Genomic DNA, 19,941 nt, shown 5'->3' on the forward strand with positions numbered 1-19,941 from the left:
GTCTGAACTCTGAAAATTGGCTCAAACGTCGATAAACTCGTTGAGCAGGTCGTCAAGAGTGAACCAATAGTCGATTTTCAACAGCCCAAATCAATTTTGGCGCTCTCTGTAGACATTTTAAAACTCTAAAGAAATCGTAGGTATAATTAAGCTATTCGCTGGAGATTCGAGAATGGCCTAAAATTATGAAATTTGGACTCGAAGGGATGATAATTAGACAAAATTCCGCCAATTGTGCAAATTCCAAAAGTTTTTCCAGTGCACAGAAATTTTTTTTCACTTTTTTCACTTTTTTTCAATTTTTTCCTCGAGCTGAGAAAGAAATTTGGCGGTAAAAAAAATCGAAATCCAGGCATCAGCTTTGAAATCGGTTCACATACAGATAAAGCTCGTTGAAAATGAGGTGAATAAGCCACAACTCGATTATCAGCTTCCCCAATTAATTTCGCTGCTTTTTGGACAAATTCAAAAATTCGAGAAAAATCGAAAATCACGCAGGCTCTAGAATAAGCAGAAATGTTTAAACTCTGTTCGGAGAGGTTGATGTAATATTATTTTATAATGCATTATGTTGAAGAATAATTTTCATCATGGTCTAATAGAATTTTTTTGAAAAAAATCACCAGGTACTTTTTCACTATTTTTTTTTTATCATCTTTTTGCAACCAAATTTTCAGAAAGCTCGCCACTCGATCCCCCCCCCCTCTCCTTACATACAAAAATTAACGAAACCAACTTTTTTATTTTTCATAGGAAAATTTTCAAAATAATTGAATTGGGAAGAAAATTTGTATACAAACAAAGCATTTTCTGATTCAAATTAAAAAATGTACATATTTTTTAATTTCAATCAAAACTTTATTATTAAAAAAAATACCTTACAAAAGAACGTATTACTTACCTTTTAAGGAAAATAACACAACGAATGAATAAACATCGAAAAAGGGTAACTCATTTGACATTTTCAATTTTCGCACTATATTACTATCTTTTTGCTTTTTCACTACTTTCACTACCTGTTAAGATACCCTGCCCTCCAACCCCCCCCCATCATCCTCGCAAACTAAAATCACAAAAAACAATCAAATGGAATAAATTTGAATGCTGCTAATTGATTTCAAAAAGCGTTCATTTTTACCCAAAATGAACAATAATTCTTGTAATTTTCAAACATTTACATGTCTTTTCATCTCTCCAAAAAAATCCACACCCAAGAATTTGGAAAAACTTCCAAATTAGAAGAAAAAATTACTTTGTGTTGCCAAAACATGGGATCGAATTCTTTAAAATTTTTAAACTCCTCTTTTCTTACTTTCTCCTTAAGAATTCGGAACTTAAATGACCAGAAATCGCATAAAAATATCTCAAATTTTGTCAATTTACAACTTTCAAACACGAGTATAAAAGTTTCCTTTTTTTTTGAAAATTTATTTTGTAGCACTAAATATCTTCCAAACTTCCTCCCCTACCCAGTCTGCCCATCCAAAAAAAATGAGATCAAAAATCACATAAAATCAATTCACTTTTTAAAAAATATTCGTCTCAAAAATGAGCGGACAATTTCTGCAAATTCCTTCCCTCTGGCCCCCCCCCCCAAAATAGGGTTTACATTACGGGAAAATCCTAAATGAAGGGAAAACTTGCTTTCAAAAAATGGACAGTTTCTTATTGTTTCTTTCACGCAGATTTCAAAATGATAATCGAAATTCGAAAAAACAATTCGAATTAGCTCCTTCCATTTCAAAGACATGATACCTATTTAATGGAATTTTTAAAAAAAATCACTACTTTTTCCACCACATTTTTTCAATCAAATTATAAAATATCTATCCACTCGACCCCCCCCTCCCTTCCCCGTCAGGACTCACATACACCAAAAAAAAACAAGTCAAATTTTTAACAGAGAAATTTCCAAAAAAATTGTAATTGGAAGAAAATTTGTGCACGAAATATCTTTTAATTTCAATCAAAGTAATTTAAAAAAAACAAGTTGCTAATTTCATCAAAAATAAACTTTTTTAAAAATTACACATTTGAAGGTTTTTGTGACGCGTTTGAATTTTTTCATTTTTTCATTTTTTCACTACCTTTTAGACTAAATTTACCACTTTTTCACTACTTTCACTACCTGTTAGATACCCTGATGAGGATGATGATCTCTACCAAATAGATGTGTACATTTTTTTTTTTCAAAGCATACTAAGTACTTAATTCGCCAAAAATGGCCAATTTTACAATTACCTACACGATACAAAAATTTGCTAAGAACATCAAAACATCAATTCGAACAGGGTGAAATTCAGACCATGTTTTTTCCTAAAAAAATCACGTTCTCGTTCAAATCGCAGGCGAACATCTCGAGTGGTTTTTTGGTTCGCTCAAAACTAATTTTACCATTCGCAAGCACGTTAAAATCTAATTTAAAAATTATTCATCAATGTTTTCTTGGAAGTTGAATTTTTTAATTAAAAACTCAAATTTCAACCAATCCGCATCGAATTTTTCGGCAAGAATTTCCATCTAATACTCGAATTTCACCAGACCCTTTATCGCGAAATGCCTGAAAATTCATTTGCACAAAAAATTTTCTGTACCAAAATGAAAATCCTGAATGTTGAAATTTTTAAAAGCACCAAAAAGTGTAGTCTACGACCAAACTAATCAACAAACATGGCTGAAAATTAAAACGATAATTGGAATGTTTTTAACTGGATAAACACGCTGATATATTTATTGAATTTGATTAGAATTCGATACAGAGTCATCGCCTATAATTACGGAAGTTGAAGCTGATAATTACAACGAATGATACATATTTCAAAAATTCGCTAAAATTACAAGCATTCAGATAAAGAATGATTTTTCTCAAATCTCTACGAGTTATAATTTTAGTGTTCGTTTAATAAACCTCAAGTTCACGGTTCTGATAAATACCTAAGCAATATTTTTTGGTACATAGGTACCTACTTGCTTGAAAAAAAAAATTCTTATTTCTTTTTTTCCATTGTTGAAACAAACATGAATCCTTTCTGTCTTACTTGGATGGTGTTTTTCACACTCTATTGCAGTAGTCAGGTAAGTACGTTTAATTTATGTGCATTTTTACCATACGAGTATGTATCAACGAAGAATGGTAGCACCATTACTTCATAATATAAATCACGTAGTGTCGCGTATCCTATTTGAAAATGTAAATTTCTAATCAATAGGTAGTTTTTTTTTGAAATTCTAGGGCTCGTACATTTTTTTCCTCCAAAAAAGTGACTTCAGTAACCTAAAACGTTCAAAAAAGTAACCAAAAAGTAACCAAAAAAGTGACAAAACATAGGCAATTAATTTTTAATGCAAACAAAAATTATCAAAAAAAAAAAAAAACAGAACTTTTCGTTTTTAATTAAAATCTAACAATGAAACTCGATAGAAACTTGTTTAATTTCAGGAAAAAGTAGGACATTTTTGGCAATTCCTTTTTTCAATTTTTGCCAAAGAAGTTGAACTACATACAAAATATTTGGCAACTTTTTGATTGAAAAAAAACGATTGTTTTTGGTAATTTTAGACCAAAAATGGAGAATTTTTGCAATTTCTGGCGAAAAACGACACATTAGACTATTATTGGAATAGAGTGGGAGTTTTTGGGTGCAAAAAACAACACAATTCTTAGCATATTTTTCACAAAAAAAAAAATCTTGACAATTTAGATTAAAAGCGAGGCTTTTTGCTATTTTTGACAGAAAACAAAGACTCCCACAGTAATTTTAGTAAAAGGCAGGGCTTCTTGACCACTTTTATCAAAAAAACGAAACATTTAGCGCTAAAGAGCGAGATTTATTAATGATACTCATAACTCATAAGCTGATAAAATGCAAGACTTCAGCAATTTTTGCAAAAAACAAGACTTTTTGGGAATTTGGCAATTTATGACAATAAACTGATCAGTGAAAAAATTGCCTGAGAAAAGCGAAGGTGAATATTTTTAAGTATTATGAGAAATTGGAAAAATCGGTTTGAAGAAACCTTTCACAAAATCCCCTGACTTTTGAGTAAAAAATGCTGTAAATTTCCAAAATTCCCTGACTTTTCCATACCAACCAAATTCCAGAACAAAAAAATTTTTCCAGAGAAATGATTCCTTTCAAATCTAAAAATTTTCAAAGCATCTCTAAAGGGTCAAAAACACTTTTTAGCAAAAGTTAACGTCAAGTTTACAGTTGAGTGAGAGAATGAGCATATAAAAAATGAACCATCTTTCAGCACACTAGAGAAAACAAGAACTAACTTAAAATGGTTCAATATGATCATTGATCAATAGGCGAAGGTGGCCAATACGCTTAAATAATTATTTTACGAATCAAAAGTTTGGAATTCCACAAATAATGAGATTCTTTTTTTACAGAGTAAACCTTCAAACACAGATTCTGAAGATACGAGCATGATTCGATGCGACACATTAATGCAATTCCACCAAATAAAATATTTATGGACGATTCATCAGTTCAGTCATCACGAGGCACTCAACACCAGTGAGCTTTTATCGCCCAAGTTACACGCGTCCACAACCGATAAATACGAATGGGATATCGTAATTAAGCCCAATCACATTGACGAGGGAAAGAAAACGATCGCTGTGTTCGTTTATCTATCTGGGGGCAGTACGATCAAAGAAGCATCAGAATATTTCAACGTATCAATCATTAATCATAAGAAAGAAACCTTATTTTCTAGAAATCAAACGCAAATAAAACACGAGGCCGGAGTAGCTTGGGGATGGGGGGACTATTGCGAGAAAGATGATTTTTTCAGACATCATTTACTGCAAAATGACACATTGACTCTGCAAATCTACATAAAATGGTTTACTCAACTTTGTAATAACGTTTCCCATGAACCCGAAACCACCACTACCCTACTCAATCGTTCGGATTCTTTTGAATCATACGTAGTATTCGCAACGAATGGGGGCAATTATCTAGCTCGTAAAGATATTTTAGCCGCACGCAGTCCGATTTTCGCCGCCATGATTCAACGTAAAGATACCAAAAATGGAAAAAATAAAACAATTCGAATAAACGCTACGCAAACGAATGAAGAAGTACTCCAAGCTATGCTACAATACATTAATACCGGAGAATGTGGAAATTTAGTCAAACTAGCGGATAAATTGTTTATAGCTGCTGCGAAATATGGTTTGGAAGGATTGAGGAAAATGTGCGAACAAACGCTTTGTATGGCTTTGTCGACTAAAAATGCGGTTAAAATGTTGGTATTTGCGGAAAAGCATCACGCCAATGAGTTAAAATTCAAAGCTGCACGATTTATAGCGTACAGCTCTGCTCAAAAGTTGAATACAACCGGTTAGGAAATCGTGATTCAGTCGAGTGGCTCATTCCAGTTGACATGAGTTGGGCAAATGCCTCAGATATCGCCCATCCACACATCTGCATACATATCAATCAACTTGCATTTCATAATAATTGATTAACTTGTAAATCGCTTAATTTATGTCTGGTTTTCAAAATGTAAGCATTGAATAAATAAAATGTTATACTTTGTACTTAGATACTTATTCTGGTCAATGATTTCGTGTGATTATTCAAGACATGTTTACTTCATTCAAATCATTATGACATACAGCTCAGTATAATTACATAGGTAAGTAAGTACCTAAGTACCTACAGTATGACACAAAAGTAGTGCCCGGTGGTACCAATTAACAAGTGGAAGGAGCTAGCAAGAATGAATTAAGCAGCGTTGGTTTGTTCAAAAAATTAAAACCGGTTTTTATCGGCGCAATGTATTCTACACACCAAGGCGACAAAAACGAGATATGAATTTTTTGAAACTGGTTCATTAACTTGCAACCAATTATCAAAAAATACCCAAGAATTGTAGATAGAGAGAATAGCTTGAAACAAAAGTTGAAGAGCGTGAAAAATTACACAATTCTGTCTACTCACAAACAAAAACGTGGTATGAATTTTTTAAAACCGGTTCATCAATTTTCAACCAGTTATGAAAAATACCCAAAAATTGTAGATAGAGAGAAAAGCTTGAAACAAAAGTCGTAGAGCGTGAAAAATTACACAATTCTGACAAATCACATTTTGAAACCGGTTCATTGGTTCCCATTTAGCAACCAGTTTTTGACAATCACCTAAAAATTGGAGATTAGCAAAAAAACTTGAAACAATGTTGCAGGGCGCGAAAAATTGCAAAATTCAGTCAAATCACATTTTGAAACCGGTTCATTAGTTGGCATTTAGCAACTGGTTTTTGACAATCACCTAATAATTGGAGATAAATAAAACAGCTTGAAACAAAAATTGTTGAGCGTGTAAAATTGAACCACTTTTGCTAATCGGATTTTGAAACCAGTCCACTAATTTGCAACCAGTTACTTATCAAAAATTAATCAAGAATTGGAGATAAAGAAAAAAGTTTGAAACAAAAGTTGTGGTGTAATAGTGTGAGTGAGAAAGACTGCAAATAGGAAAGATAAGGTTAATACCATGATAATGGAGTTATTCTAATAATTTTTACACAGGCAAATTCTGAGAATTATTCGTAACAGAGTGAATAATTCTCATGTGCCTGCTCAGCTCGAATTGGAGAGACTTAGTCGATCAACTTCACTATTCATCAACAAATATCCTAAGTTACCTTTTTAAATCAAAACGAAATGATAACTCAAGGAACGATTATGTACAATAATTTTAATCAGAAATATTTACATAAATTGAGATGTGTGTACCAAATAATTATGCTTAACAAATATAACTATTCTGTATTGCCATGAGAATCGATGGCGTCAGCATAATCGGCCAAGATTATGCAGGTGTCTTAAAATGCTCACGAGTAAAGCTCGGAAGATAGTTATAAAGCAGTGTAAAACAATGAGAGATAAATTACAACAACAGCATCTTTAAATTAAGTAGATCAATCAATAGGAGACGTAACACCTCATCACCTATAGATCGATACAATTACGCTTAATGATATAATTTACGTAATTAGGTAAATTGCAGGTGCACGCAACCCTGATTAAAAGGTTCAACAATTACCTGGGTTTGAGCAGATTCTAGATAATACTGTGCACGTTGCCTGCCTCTCCTGTGCTGACCCCAAATATTAGTCGCTTCGGCAGGTATGATTAGTAGCTCCATTTTTGCATCGACCTTTTAGTTAACCTAGACAACTACTCCAATGCAAACTAAGGCCACTGGTTATGTCGCCAACTCTGTGGATTTCAAATTAGAAACAAACGCATCTGTGCATGTCTCAGGAATTGATGCTTATGAACACACCACCAGCACTCCCACTTCCACCACTAATCCACTGACAACGAAATACACACACACACGTTTCCTGAGACATGCACAGATGCGTTTGTTTCTAATTTGAAATCCACAGAGTTGGCGACATAACCAGTGGGATAATTTCGCGTATGAGTAGCCGTCTAGGTTAACTAAAAGGTCGGTTGCATTTTTGTAGGGTTATCATTCCTGATTTTCGGATAAATCAAGGGATCAGCCAAAAAAGTACCACAATCTTACTAGGAAATTAACAAAGTATCGCGTTATATAAAATAGTACCATGTCTGTACGAGGGATTAACGATGTGACACGTTATAAGTTCAAAATCACCATCTACTGATGAGTACATCTAATGTGTGGTTTCCAGAGAGCCGAGGCAGGGCTCCCTGGTCACCTATTTAGCTGTGGTTGAGCTTAAGAGGAAACTATCGCAAACTGTTCCGTCAGAAGACTGATTTTTTCAATAGGACAAAGCTGGAGCTGGACTCCAGCTTCGACAGAATTATCGCATGATAGCCTTGAGCTCGTCCCTACAGTAAGATTCGCATAACCTTGCCTAATGTTGGCAAGATCATAAAACTATGTAGCAGAGGGATTACGTTATGAACACCTACCGGCGGTCAGGGCAGTCCTGCTCATCACAGTGGAGCGTAAAAAATTACATAATTTCTGTCCAATCGCATTTTGAAACCAGTTCATTGGTTTGCATTTAGCAACCATTTTTTGGCAATTACCTAGGTACCCATTGAAGATAGAGAAAAAAGCTTGGAATAAAAGTTGCATGGAGTGAAAAATTACACAATTAGGTATGTCCAATCGCGTTTTGAAACTGGTTCATTGGTTCGCATTTAGCAACCATTTTTTGGAAATTACCTACAAATTGAAGATAGAGAAAAAAGCTTGGAACAAAAGTTGCATGGAGTGAAAAATTACACAATTCTAATTCTATCAAATCACATTTTGAAACTGGTTTATTGGTTCGCATTCAGCATCTGGTTTTTCATAGTCACCTAAAAATTGGAGATAGAGAAGAAAGCTTGAAACAAAAGTTGTAAGGTGGGGAACATTACACAATTCTGTCTACTCACATTTTGAAACCCGTTCATTGGGTCACATTCAACAACTGGTTTTCATTGGCTAAAAATTTAAAATAGAGGAAAAGGCTTGGAACAAAAGTTGTATACGGTGAAAAATTACACAATTCTGTAGAATCACATTTTGAAACCGGTTCATTGGTTCGCATTTAGCTTCTGGTTTTTCATAATGGCCTAAAACTAGAAATTAGAGGGAAAAGCTTGGGGCAAAAGTTGTAGTGCATGAAAAATTGAACCATTTTTATTGAATGGATTTTGAAACCAGTTCACTAATTTGCAACCAGTAATCAAAAATTACCCAAAAGTTGGAGATAGAGAAAAAAGCTTGGAACAAAAGTTGTAAGGCGGGGAAAATTACACAATTCTGTCTAATCACAATTGGAAACTGGTTCATTGGTTTACATTCAGCAACCAGTTTTCATTACTCAAAAATTGAAGATAGAGGAAAAACCTTGAAACAAAAGTTGTACGCTGGTAAAAATTACGCAATTCTATCTAATCACATTTTGGAACCGGTTCATCAGTTCACATTCAGCAACCGGTTTTCATTACTTAAAAATTGAAGATGGGGGAAAAAGCTTGAAACAAAAGTTGTAGGACGTGAAAAATTGCCTACACAATTCTATCCGATCACATTTTGAAACCCGTTCATTAATTTGCATTTAGCAACTGATTTTTGACAATTAGGGTACCTAAAAATTGAAGATAGAGAACAAAACTTGAAACAATTTTTGCCAATCGGATTTTGAAACCGGAGAGATGCGAAAATATGCTCCAAAAAAGGTGAAAAACGCATGAAATACTTAATATAATACCTAATAATGTGAAAACCACCAGAAAATTCGAAAATATGCAAAATGAAATTATGCTCGAAATACAGGGATTTTTTTCCTGAAACGTAAAACTATTTCATCACTTTTGTACCTAATTTGTAATCGAACACCATGTGAAAAATTTTCACTAGCATATTGTACTGGGCTCTACAATGACATTGGGATGTATCACGAAAAAAAGTTGGTGGATTCTGATCAAATCCAGCAGAGATCTTCATTTTGGGTTGAAAGTGGCCCTAAAAAAATTACAGATCCGTAGGTGCTCCTGGAGGGGAGATGTGGGCTCTCAAAGAGAAGGAATAGACCTGTTTTGAGAAAAAAAAGGCCTAATCTCAAATGAAACTAGGCTACATATTTGTGATCATGTATCGATCTACGCCGCTATTGTCATCAAAATCCAATATCACTTTTAGGGTTCTATCAAGTGATTGAAAATTTGTAAATGCACGTTAACATCTGATTTCGAATTACGAGTATATTCATTGAAGTTTTCAAAGGTCGGAAGTTGAAATTATTTTCAATTGAAAACTCAAAATATTTCAATCAGTCGACATCCAATTTATTCTAAGTAGGTATACGAAAATTTTCATCTAATATTTTACCAGGCCCTTCATAGCAAAATGCTTGAAAATTCATTTGCACAAAAAATTTTCTGTAAATGAAAATTCTAAATGTTGATATTAGTTTTTAAAAGTACAAAATGTACGGCCAAAATGATCAACAAACATGACTGAAAATTAAAGAGCTAATTGGGATGTTTTTAACTGGATAAACACGCGGATATATTCATTAAATTTGATTAGAGTTTGATACAAAGTCATTGCCTATAATTACGGAAGTTGTTGATGCTTAATGCATTATTTTAAGAAAAAATACTAGAAATACGATTTAGAATATTAGGATTTAAAAATAGATTTATTATGGTAGATTTCAAAGTTCATGTACGTAATTTTACGCGGTTCCCACGGAAGGGATCGCAACGTCTGTATGTGTGCATTATTTAAAAAAAAAAAAATCGAAATGCAAGCCTGAGACTTCTGGAATATATCAATAATATGTTGCAGTTAAGTGCTCGTCATGTTTACATCCTACTAATTGGTTTTAGGCGGACACTCGCCTGCAGTACATTTTAAACTCCTCGAGATCGAGGGTGAGATGGAATGGGCGAGGGTTGCGGTAATTTGTCTCCCTCGTATGTAGAAATATGGTATTTTCTTATACTTTTAAAAAATATAGAAAAACAGTTGTAATACTGATGTCGTCGTGTGCTCATGCGTTTTTATTTCATCTCCGAGTATTTTTTCTTCGCGCCGAGTATAGGCGAATTTTGAAAAATAGAAAATCATTATTTTAGAGCTTTAAGCTCAACTAACATTATGGTCCTCCGAAGGAGCCGGATGCTGTGCGAACCGTGTCGTTTTCGAGTAAAATAATAATCAATTTTCGTGTTCGTATGTAGTCCGCAAAAAAGTACCAATTTTTGCATTCGATAGTTCGTTCGTCATTATAAAAATTCGTTCAAAAAATTGAAAAAAATTCGAAATGGCGACCGAGACTCAAAAAAAGAAGCGATTGTTTCAATATGAAAATTTGATGCGTTACAAAAATCAAGTCGTTGCTCATATTGAAAAAACAGAACCGTCGTTCGAAAGTTTAGTGAAACTTGAAGCCATTGTGCAAAAAATTGAAGCAGAAAATGCCAGATTCCAAAGCCTATCCGAGGAAATCATTCTAAAGCTGAAAACGGATGATGACGAGGATAAGAAAATGAGAGAAGAATATTTCGTTGACATGGATGTGGCCACCGAGCTTGAAGTCGATGTCAAATCAAAAATTGCGTGGATCAAAGCTGGTTTGGATAAAAATCGTTCCGAGGAATCAATTATCAATAGTAACAGTAGCAGTAGTTCAGGAAATGGATCGTCAAGCGGCTTCAGGTACGCGCCAATAATGAAAGAAATTGAACCCCCTACTTTTGATGGAGACGCGACCAAATTCCAGGAATGGAGATCAATGTTCGAGAATTTAGTTCATGAGAATGCCGACTACAGTCCTACCTGTAAGCTATATTTTTTAAAAAAGTGTTTAGTAGGGAAAGCTTCTAATATTGTTGATCATTATGAAATCTCTAGAGATGGGTATGCTGAGGCTTGGTCTCATGTAATTTATAGGTTTAGTAAGCCGAGGTCAGTGCTTGGTGCTTTCTTTAAAAAATTGGTGAGCCTGGAAACGATCAAAAACGAAAATGGAATCCAAAATCTCTTAGATACGACTAATAGCGTAATTCGAGGATTGACTTCCATTGGCGAGGAGGTAAATCCAACATTTTCGAGGTTTTTAGCATTTCTCATTCGTTCAAAGCTAGATGATAATACAAAACGTGATTGGGAGAATTTTTACACAAATATGGAATTTTATCCAAAATTCAAAGATCTTGATAAATTTCTTCAAAGTAGAGCACATGTTGTAGATGAACGTACCGAGGAGAGAAAGATTAGTAGCAATTTGATTAAAAAGGATAAAAAATCAACATTCGTGGCTATTACAAATAAAAAGCCTGCTTGTAGGAAATGTAATGGAGAGCATGCGATATATACGTGTACTGAGTTTTTGAGTATGTCTCCTAAAGAGAGGCAACTTTTTTGTAAGAGTAAAGCGCTATGCGTGATTTGTTTGAGCTATGGCCATTTGTCTCCCAATTGTAAAAGTCAAAAATTTCGTTGTCAGTGTGGAGATCCGCATAATTACTTGTTACATTTTGGCAGTAATTTGAGTGCCCAAAATGGGCCAAAAAGTAAGGAGAAATCAGCCGATGCAAAAGTCGTTGTACAACCTGTCGTGCCTAAATCGTCCGAGGCTACTGCTTCAGAGAAAGAATCTTTATCGTGTGTCGTAGCAACAGAGAAAAATGTAGAAAAAACAGTTTTGTTGCCATCTGCTATGGTGAGATTTGTGTGTGGTAATGTTGTTGGCACGCTTCGTGTTTTGCTGGATAGTTGTTCACAGGCTACCTTTATTTCTGATGCGGCAGTAAAGAAATTTAACCTGCCTACAAAAAGGTCGTCGATCGTTTCATCTATAAGAGGTGTCGGTGCTTCGTGCACAAAAACATCATCGAGTGTCGATTTAATTGTTTCGTCTAAAAAGGACAGATTTCGTTTAGAGGTGCAGGCGGATATCGTTCCAGCCTCTGCCATGAAATACACAGTCAACGCTGAATTTTCTAAAGACGTTTTAAACGCCTTACGTAATGTTCCCTTAGCCGATCCCGCCTACCTTGATCGCAATATTTCAATTAGTAATATTGACATGATTATTGGGGCTGAATATTTTGGCCAATGCATTTTAGATCAGTCGTTGAGAGTAGGAACTTTGGATTTGAGATTGTCGCAATTTGGTTGGATAGTTTCAGGGACAGTTTTACAGAAAGGAACTGAAAAATTTGTTGGGTTTACTAGACAGTCGATTGATGAAAATTTGAGAAAGTTTTGGGAGATAGAGGAGGCAGAAATTGTGTCCAAGGTCAAGGATTCTGAAGCTGATCGTTGTATGAAACATTTTGAGGAAACTTACAAAATAGGGGAAGATGGTAAGTTTTGTGTTCGTTTGCCTTTCAAGTTGGAAAAAAGTAAAATAGCTCATAATCGGAAGCTTGCATTGAAGGCCTTGAGCAGAATGGAAAATAAGTTGAGTGAGAAATTAAAAATTTCTTACAGTGATTTCATGAAGGAGTATTTGGAAATGGGTCACATGTCACTCATTCCCGATTATGATCCTGATGCTTGTTTTTTGCCTCATAGGGCAGTTATCCGAGAAGGCAGTGAGACAACTCCTTTGAGAGTCGTTTTCAACGCCACAGCCGGAACTCCATCCTTGAATGAATCCCTAATGGTTGGTCCAAAAATTCAAAGAGATTTGTATGATATTTTGATAAACATGCGTTGGTATAAATATGTATTCTCAGCCGATATTGCAAAAATGTACCGCATGATTTGGGTTGCAATTGAGGATAGGAAATATCAGTCGATTTTTTGGAGGGATTCAGTCTTTGAGATAATTAAACAGTTTCAGTTGAATACGCTCACTTATGGTACAGGGCCTGCTTCGTTTATCGCTACCATGTGTTTGGAAATTATTGCTAGAATGGTTGAACCCTATGACCCCTTTCTTGCATTTTTGATTCGAAATAATTTTTTCATGGATGATTTTACTGGTGGTGCTCAAACAATCGAGGAAGCAATACGAATTCAGAGAAGTTTGCACCTTGCTCTTGAAAAATTTGGTTTCCTTTTGAGGAAATATTCGTCGAATTCAAAGGAATTATTAAATAATATTGATTCGAAACTGCATGCAGCTAGTGGTTCTAAAACTATGACTGAAAGTTTGTGTTCTGTTCCTGTTCTTGGTTTAATTTGGAGGCCAGAGAAGGATGACTACTCAGTCAAAGTTAAAATTGAGGATTTAGATTCTCAAACTATCGTTACAAAAAGAATTATTTTGTCGTTAATTTCTCGCACTTTTGACCCAATAGGATTAGTTTCGCCAGTTTTAGTACGTGGTAAACTGCTTTTGAAAGAGGTTTGGCTTGAAGGAAAGGATTGGGATGACCCGGTCAGTCCTGAAACATCCGCTTTATTCGTTTCGTATATTAAAGATTTGACTGACTTGAATTTTGTTAAAATCCCTCGATATATTTTTGGTGCTTTTGAATGCACAATTGTTGGTTTTTGTGATGCGAGTGATAAAGCCTATTGTGCGGCAGTATATATTCGCGCTCAAAACGAAAAAGGTAAAATTTTTTGTCGCCTTATTTCATCCAAAACGAGAGTAGCGCCAGTTAAGGAATTGACAATTCCAAAGCTTGAGCTGCAAGCAGCTAAATTGCTTGTTGATTTGGTGTCTCGTATTGCAAATAATTTAAAAATTCCCCTTCAAAATATCATTAATTTTTCTGACTCGACTGTGGTGCTTTGTTGGCTTAGTAAACCACCTGATGAGTGGAAAACATTCGTTTCTAATAGAGTACGAACGATTTTGGATGTTTTTCCTTTTTGTCAGTGGACCTATGTAAGGAGCAATGAAAACCCTGCTGATGATGCAACTCGAGGATTGAAAGTGGAAGAATTTGTTGGGAAAACGAGATGGTTTGATGGACCTGAGTTCTTATACCATGAGAATTATCGTTCCTTTCATCCTATCCCAAATTTAGACACGCATCTAGCTCTAGAACGTCGTAAAGTTAAGGTGGCATTTTGTGTTGGTGTTGTAGATGATTTTACCTCACGATCTTCGTCCTACCTTAGGTTGATTCGCGCCGTTGCGCTCATTCGCAGAAAAATTAGAAATTTTAGAGCTAGAATTCGTAATTTGGAGCCAATCAATGAGTCCCCTACCTTGTCGAAGGAGGAAGTGGAGAAGAGTGAAAAAATTGTTGTTTGTTTTGTCCAAAGTATTCATTTTTTCAAGGATATTGAACGCTTAAAAATTAACCTTCCGTTGAAAAATAAAAGTGCCTTACTTTCCCTTGATCCTTACCTGGATAAAGATGGTGTTTTGCGTGTAGGTGGTCGCCTAAATAAGTCGTCGCTAGCCGACCAGTCTAAACACCCTATACTCCTTTCTTCCAAAAGCCATCTGGCTAAACTGTATTGTGAGTATATTCACGAGAAATATTATCACGCAAATCGCCGATTTATCGCTTCGTTTATCTCGTGGAGAATGTGGTTAGTAGGTGGCACAACTAATTTGATAAAATTCATAATTCGTAATTGTGTTTTATGCACTCGAATGAAGGCAGCAACAGCACAACAATTCATGGGACAACTTCCGAAGGAACGAGTCACTGTTGCTCCACCTTTCACTTATGTTGGTGTTGATTTTGCTGGTCCCTTTACTTGCAAATGTACAGATCATCGATCTACTCGATATAATCAGATTTATGCTGCAATTTTCGTTTGTCTCACTGTTAGGGCAGTACACGTTGAAATTGTATCAGGCTTATCAACTGGAAAGTTTTTATTAGCTTTTCAAACTTTCGTTTCTCGTCGAGGTTTGCTTTCAATCGTTTATTCTGACAATGGTACCAATTTCGTTGGTACAAAAAATTTTCTCAAATTGGATGAGAAAAAGTTGCTCGATTATTCGGTTACTGAAAATTTTGAATGGCGTTTCATACCACCTGCTTCACCTCATCAAGGAGGTATTTGGGAAGCTGCGGTGAAAAGCTTCAAAAAGCACTTAGTGGCTGTTACTAAGGAAAATGCATTGAATATAGAAGAATTTCGAACCTTGTTTGCAAAAATCGAAGCTGTTTTAAATATGCGGCCTTTGTGCTACAAAGGAGGTGTAGAGCAGGGTACAGAGATCTTGACTCCGAGTCATTTTTTGATTGGTCGTAATATTATGTCAGTACCTGCTATTGATTCTGAAGAGGTCAATTTGAGTCGTAGGTTGCTTTTAATTCAAAATATCTTTAAAGGATTTTGGTCTGTTTGGAGTAAGGACTATTTGAACCAATTGCAGCAACGTTATAAGTGGAAAAATCGAGTTCCAAATGCTAAGGTTGGTCAGCTGGTTTTTGTTAAAAACAATCAACCAAAACCCTTTAAATGGCCATTAGGAATTGTAAGAAAAGTGTATCCTGACAAGGAAGGATTAGTTCGTGTGGTAGATGTGGAGTTTGGTGGACAAATTCGTTCACGAAATATTACTAATTTAGTAATTCTCCCTGAGGATAAATAGGTAATTAAAAAAAAAAAAAAAACAACAACAACAACAACACTTTTGGGGTTAATTTGAGAGATTACTTTAAGATGGTTTGGTTATGCATACTTTTAAGATTGTTTGGTTATGCATTTGAATTGAATTTCGTTGTGTGTACGTAGTTTAGAAATAAATGTTTAAGATGTTTAAAAATTATCATTTTTTCTCTCCTGAGACCTGCGGTCTCAGCGGGGGGAATCTGTTGATGCTTAATGCATTATTTTAAGAAAAAATACTAGAAATACGATTTAGAATATTAGGATTTAAAAATAGATTTATTATGGTAGATTTCAAAGTTCATGTACGTAATTTTACGCGGTTCCCACGGAAGGGATCGCAACGTCTGTATGTGTGCATTATTTAAAAAAAAAAAAATCGAAATGCAAGCCTGAGACTTCTGGAATATATCAATAATATGTTGCAGTTAAGTGCTCGTCATGTTTACATCCTACTAATTGGTTTTAGGCGGACACTCGCCTGCAGTACATTTTAAACTCCTCGAGATCGAGGATGAGATGGAATGGGCGAGGGTTGCGGTAATTTGTCTCCCTCGTATGTAGAAATATGGTATTTTCTTATACTTTTAAAAAATATAGAAAAACAGTTGTAATACTGATGTCGTCGTGTGCTCATGCGTTTTTATTTCATCTCCGAGTATTTTTTCTTCGCGCCGAGTATAGGCGAATTTTGAAAAATAGAAAATCATTATTTTAGAGCTTTAAGCTCAACTAACAGAAGTTAAAGCATGCATGTAAATTAGAACGAACGATATCTCAAAACTTCATTCAAATTATGAGTACCTATTCAGATAAATGATTATTTTCCTCAAATCTCTACGGGTTTTCATTTCAGTATTCATTTAATAGTTCTCAAGTTCACGATTTTGATTAATAGGCACCTAAGCAATTTTTGTCTTACTTGAAAAAAAAATATTCTGGTTTCTTTTTTCCCCTGAGGAAACAAACATGAATCCTTTCTATCTTACATGGATGGTATTTTTCACCCTCTATTGCAGTAGTAGTAGTCAGGTAACTATACATTTAATTCATGTATCTTTTTACCTTATGTATGAACGAAGACTGGCGGCACCATTACTTCATATGAACCACGCAGTGTCGTGTATCTTATTTGAAATAAATGTAAATTTCTTTCAGAGTGATCCCTTGGGGCCTGTATTAAATGGTACTGATTCTGAACACAGGATCCGATGCGATACGTATTCTCCAGTTCACGAAATAAACTATATATGGACGATTCGTCAGTTCAGTCATCTCGAGGCACTCAACACTAGTGCGATTTCATCGCCCAAGTTACACGCACTTACAACTGATAAATATGAATGGCTCATCCAATTTTTACCTAACTACATTCATAAGGAAAAAGAAACGATCTCTGTAATAGTTTGGTTAACCGGCGGGAGCAGAATCCGAGAAGCGTTACTGGACCTCAATATTTCAATCATAAATCACAAGGAAGAAACGTTATTAAAGCGAAGTTCGCCACAATCGCTATTAGCTGGAGGAGGTCGGGGATGGAGGCCCTACTGTAAAAAAGATGATTTTTTCAGACATCATTTACTGCAAAATGACACATTGACCCTGTTAATCAACATAAGATGGCTTTCTCAACTATGTAATAACGTTTCCCACGAACGCAATCCATCACCGACTCCCATACACGAAACTACTAATTTTTTGCAGAGTGAACCTTCAAAAAATACTGATTCCGAATACATGATTCGATGCGATACATTCATGCAATTCCACGAAATAAAATATTTATGGACTATTCATCATTTTAGTTATCACGAGACACTCAACACCAGTGGGATTTTATCGCCCAAGTTACACGCACCCACAACAAATAAATATGAATGGGATATCAAAATTACGCCCAATCACATACATGAAGGAAATAAAACGATCGCTGTGTACGTTTACTTATCTGGCGGGAGTACAATCAGAGAAGCGGTAGCAGACTTACATGTTTCAATCATAAATCAGAAGAAAGAAACATTATTTTATAAAAATTCAACTCGAACAAAATACTCACACGTAGTCTATTGGGGCTGGGATGGCTACTGCAACAAAGATGATTTTTTCAGACATCATTTACTGCAAAATGACACATTGATGCTGTTGATCAACATAAAATGGCTTTCTCCACATTGCAATAATGTTTCCCACGAACGTGAAATTCCACCGCCGACTCCCATAAGGGTAGAGGCACCAAATATGGACCACTTTTTTTTGGAGGATTGCCACTTGAAAACTATAGGGTGTAGAAACCTCCACAAAGGCTTAAAATGAAGGTCCATCCTTCCACTAACCCTGTACAAAACTTCAGGGGTGAAGGTCAACTTTAAGTATGTTTGTTTTATTGTTGAGTGACGAATGTCAAAATGACCGTTCGAAATTTTGGACGCCTAATATGGACCACCCATAAAATTTAAAAATAAACATACTTTTACATTTTTCAAAACGTCATATTTATCTGTAGAAATAAATAAAAAAACGTATTCTAAGCAGTGCAGGTTAATTTTGAATGTTTTTTTTTTAATTGTTGAATGAAAAGTATCAAAATGACAATTCAAAATTTTGGACGCCTAATATGGACCACCTAAAGAATTTCAAAATGAACATATGTTTACGTTTCAAAACATCATATTTATTTGTAGAAATGAACAAAAAAAGTATTTCAAGCATTCCCCTTTTCAGCGGTTGTAAGAAATGATGAAAATGAGTAAAAATATTCAATATCACAAGTGGTCCATATTAGCGCACCCCATAAAAAAAAACTTTGCACCAAAAATTTCTGTATATACCCTCATTTTTAGCAAAAACTGATCAGTCCAGCAGAAACCACGTCCTTTTTTGATATTATAAACGTCAATAACATTCAGAAAATTACACCACAATTATATTTTAATAAAAGTTGAAAAACACACTAAAAAAATTTTTCAGTGTCTCAAAACAGTTTTTTGTAAATTTCTCAGCGAGTTTTCACTTTACAGTTGTAATTTTTGTCTCATTCGTTTTTTTGGTGAAAAATACATTGGAAAACATTTTTTCCTGACAGATTGCACTAATTACTGACGAGAATGGGCGCTGGTCCATATTGCGGACTGGTCCATAATTGGTGCCCTTACCCTTACACAAAACCACTACTATTCTACTCAATCAATCAGACACTTTTGAATCGCCGCAAGAAAATCCAAAATTCACAGATGTACGAGTACCTACAACGAATGATAGTAATTTTCAATCAACGCTCGAAACTCTAAAACACTCTGACGTAGTATTCACAACGAATGGTAGCAATTATCCAGCTCATAAAGCTATTTTGGCTGCACGCAGTCCAATCTTCGCCGCCATGTTTCAACGTAAAGATACGAAAAATGGAAAAAATAAAACAATTCGAATAAACGTCAAACAAATGAATGAAGAAGTACTTCGTGCTATGCTACAGTACATTTATACAGGAAAGTGTGAAAATTTAGCCAAACTAGCGGATGAATTGTTTGTGGCTGCTTCCAAATATGGTTTGGACGACTTGAGAAAAATTTGCGAGCAAAGACTTTGTGAGACTTTGTCTGCAGAAAAGGCAGAAGACATGTTTGTATTTGCCAAGAAACACCATGCCAACGAACTGAAGTTCAAAGCTGCCCAATTTATAGCAAACAGATTTGTTCAAAAGTTGAATATAACGGGCTAGGAATTGGATGGCTCAGGTAGTCATCACGAGCTCGGAAAATCTTTGATAAATCGCAAACATCCTCATATACAAATCAATCAACTTGCATTGCATTAGGTACAATCTATTAATTAACTTGTAATTCTGTCAATTTATGCCTGATTTTCAAAATGTAGATATTGAATCGATAATATATGATTTATCACTATTCTGATCAATGATTTTGTTGGCTTATTGGAGATACGT

General features: G+C 35.0%; 2 protein-coding genes and 1 long non-coding RNA gene across 3 annotated transcripts in view; 2 read left to right on the forward strand and 1 right to left on the reverse strand.

Annotated features, from left to right (window-relative positions):
* The window catches only part of LOC135849375 (uncharacterized), a 498,164-nt gene that overhangs the window by 179,700 nt on the left and 298,523 nt on the right, over positions 1-19,941 (reverse strand). The gene's annotated exons all lie outside the window — the stretch shown is intronic.
* Positions 2,837-5,542, forward strand: LOC135847748 (speckle-type POZ protein-like). The gene is made up of 2 exons (XM_065367445.1): positions 2,837-3,075; positions 4,397-5,542. Exons 1-2 carry the CDS (start codon positions 3,019-3,021, stop codon positions 5,357-5,359), a joined length of 1,020 nt encoding a protein of 339 aa, XP_065223517.1. The 5' UTR covers positions 2,837-3,018; the 3' UTR covers positions 5,360-5,542.
* LOC135846753 (uncharacterized) lies at positions 16,848-19,716 on the forward strand. Its single transcript, XM_065366022.1, has 3 exons — positions 16,848-17,030; positions 17,157-18,221; positions 19,471-19,716. Exons 1-3 carry the CDS (start codon positions 16,968-16,970, stop codon positions 19,714-19,716), a joined length of 1,374 nt encoding a protein of 457 aa, XP_065222094.1. The 5' UTR covers positions 16,848-16,967.

This window comes from Planococcus citri, chromosome 5 (genome assembly GCF_950023065.1).
Source record: "Planococcus citri chromosome 5, ihPlaCitr1.1, whole genome shotgun sequence".
Classification (NCBI taxonomy): Eukaryota; Metazoa; Arthropoda; class Insecta; order Hemiptera; family Pseudococcidae; genus Planococcus; species Planococcus citri.

Excerpts from the sequence above, each read along its gene's own strand:
- LOC135847748 (XM_065367445.1), top strand. The coding sequence starts at position 3,019 with ATGAATCCTTTCTGTCTTACTTGGATGGTGTTTTTCACACTCTATTGC. Across the intron at positions 3,076-4,396 it reads CACTCTATTGCAGTAGTCAG|AGTAAACCTTCAAACACAGA; the intron begins GTAAGTACGTTT and ends CTTTTTTTACAG.
- LOC135846753 (XM_065366022.1), top strand. The coding sequence starts at position 16,968 with ATGAATCCTTTCTATCTTACATGGATGGTATTTTTCACCCTCTATTGC. Across the intron at positions 17,031-17,156 it reads ATTGCAGTAGTAGTAGTCAG|AGTGATCCCTTGGGGCCTGT; the intron begins GTAACTATACAT and ends AATTTCTTTCAG. Across the intron at positions 18,222-19,470 it reads CACCGCCGACTCCCATAAGG|TACATTTATACAGGAAAGTG; the intron begins GTAGAGGCACCA and ends GCTATGCTACAG.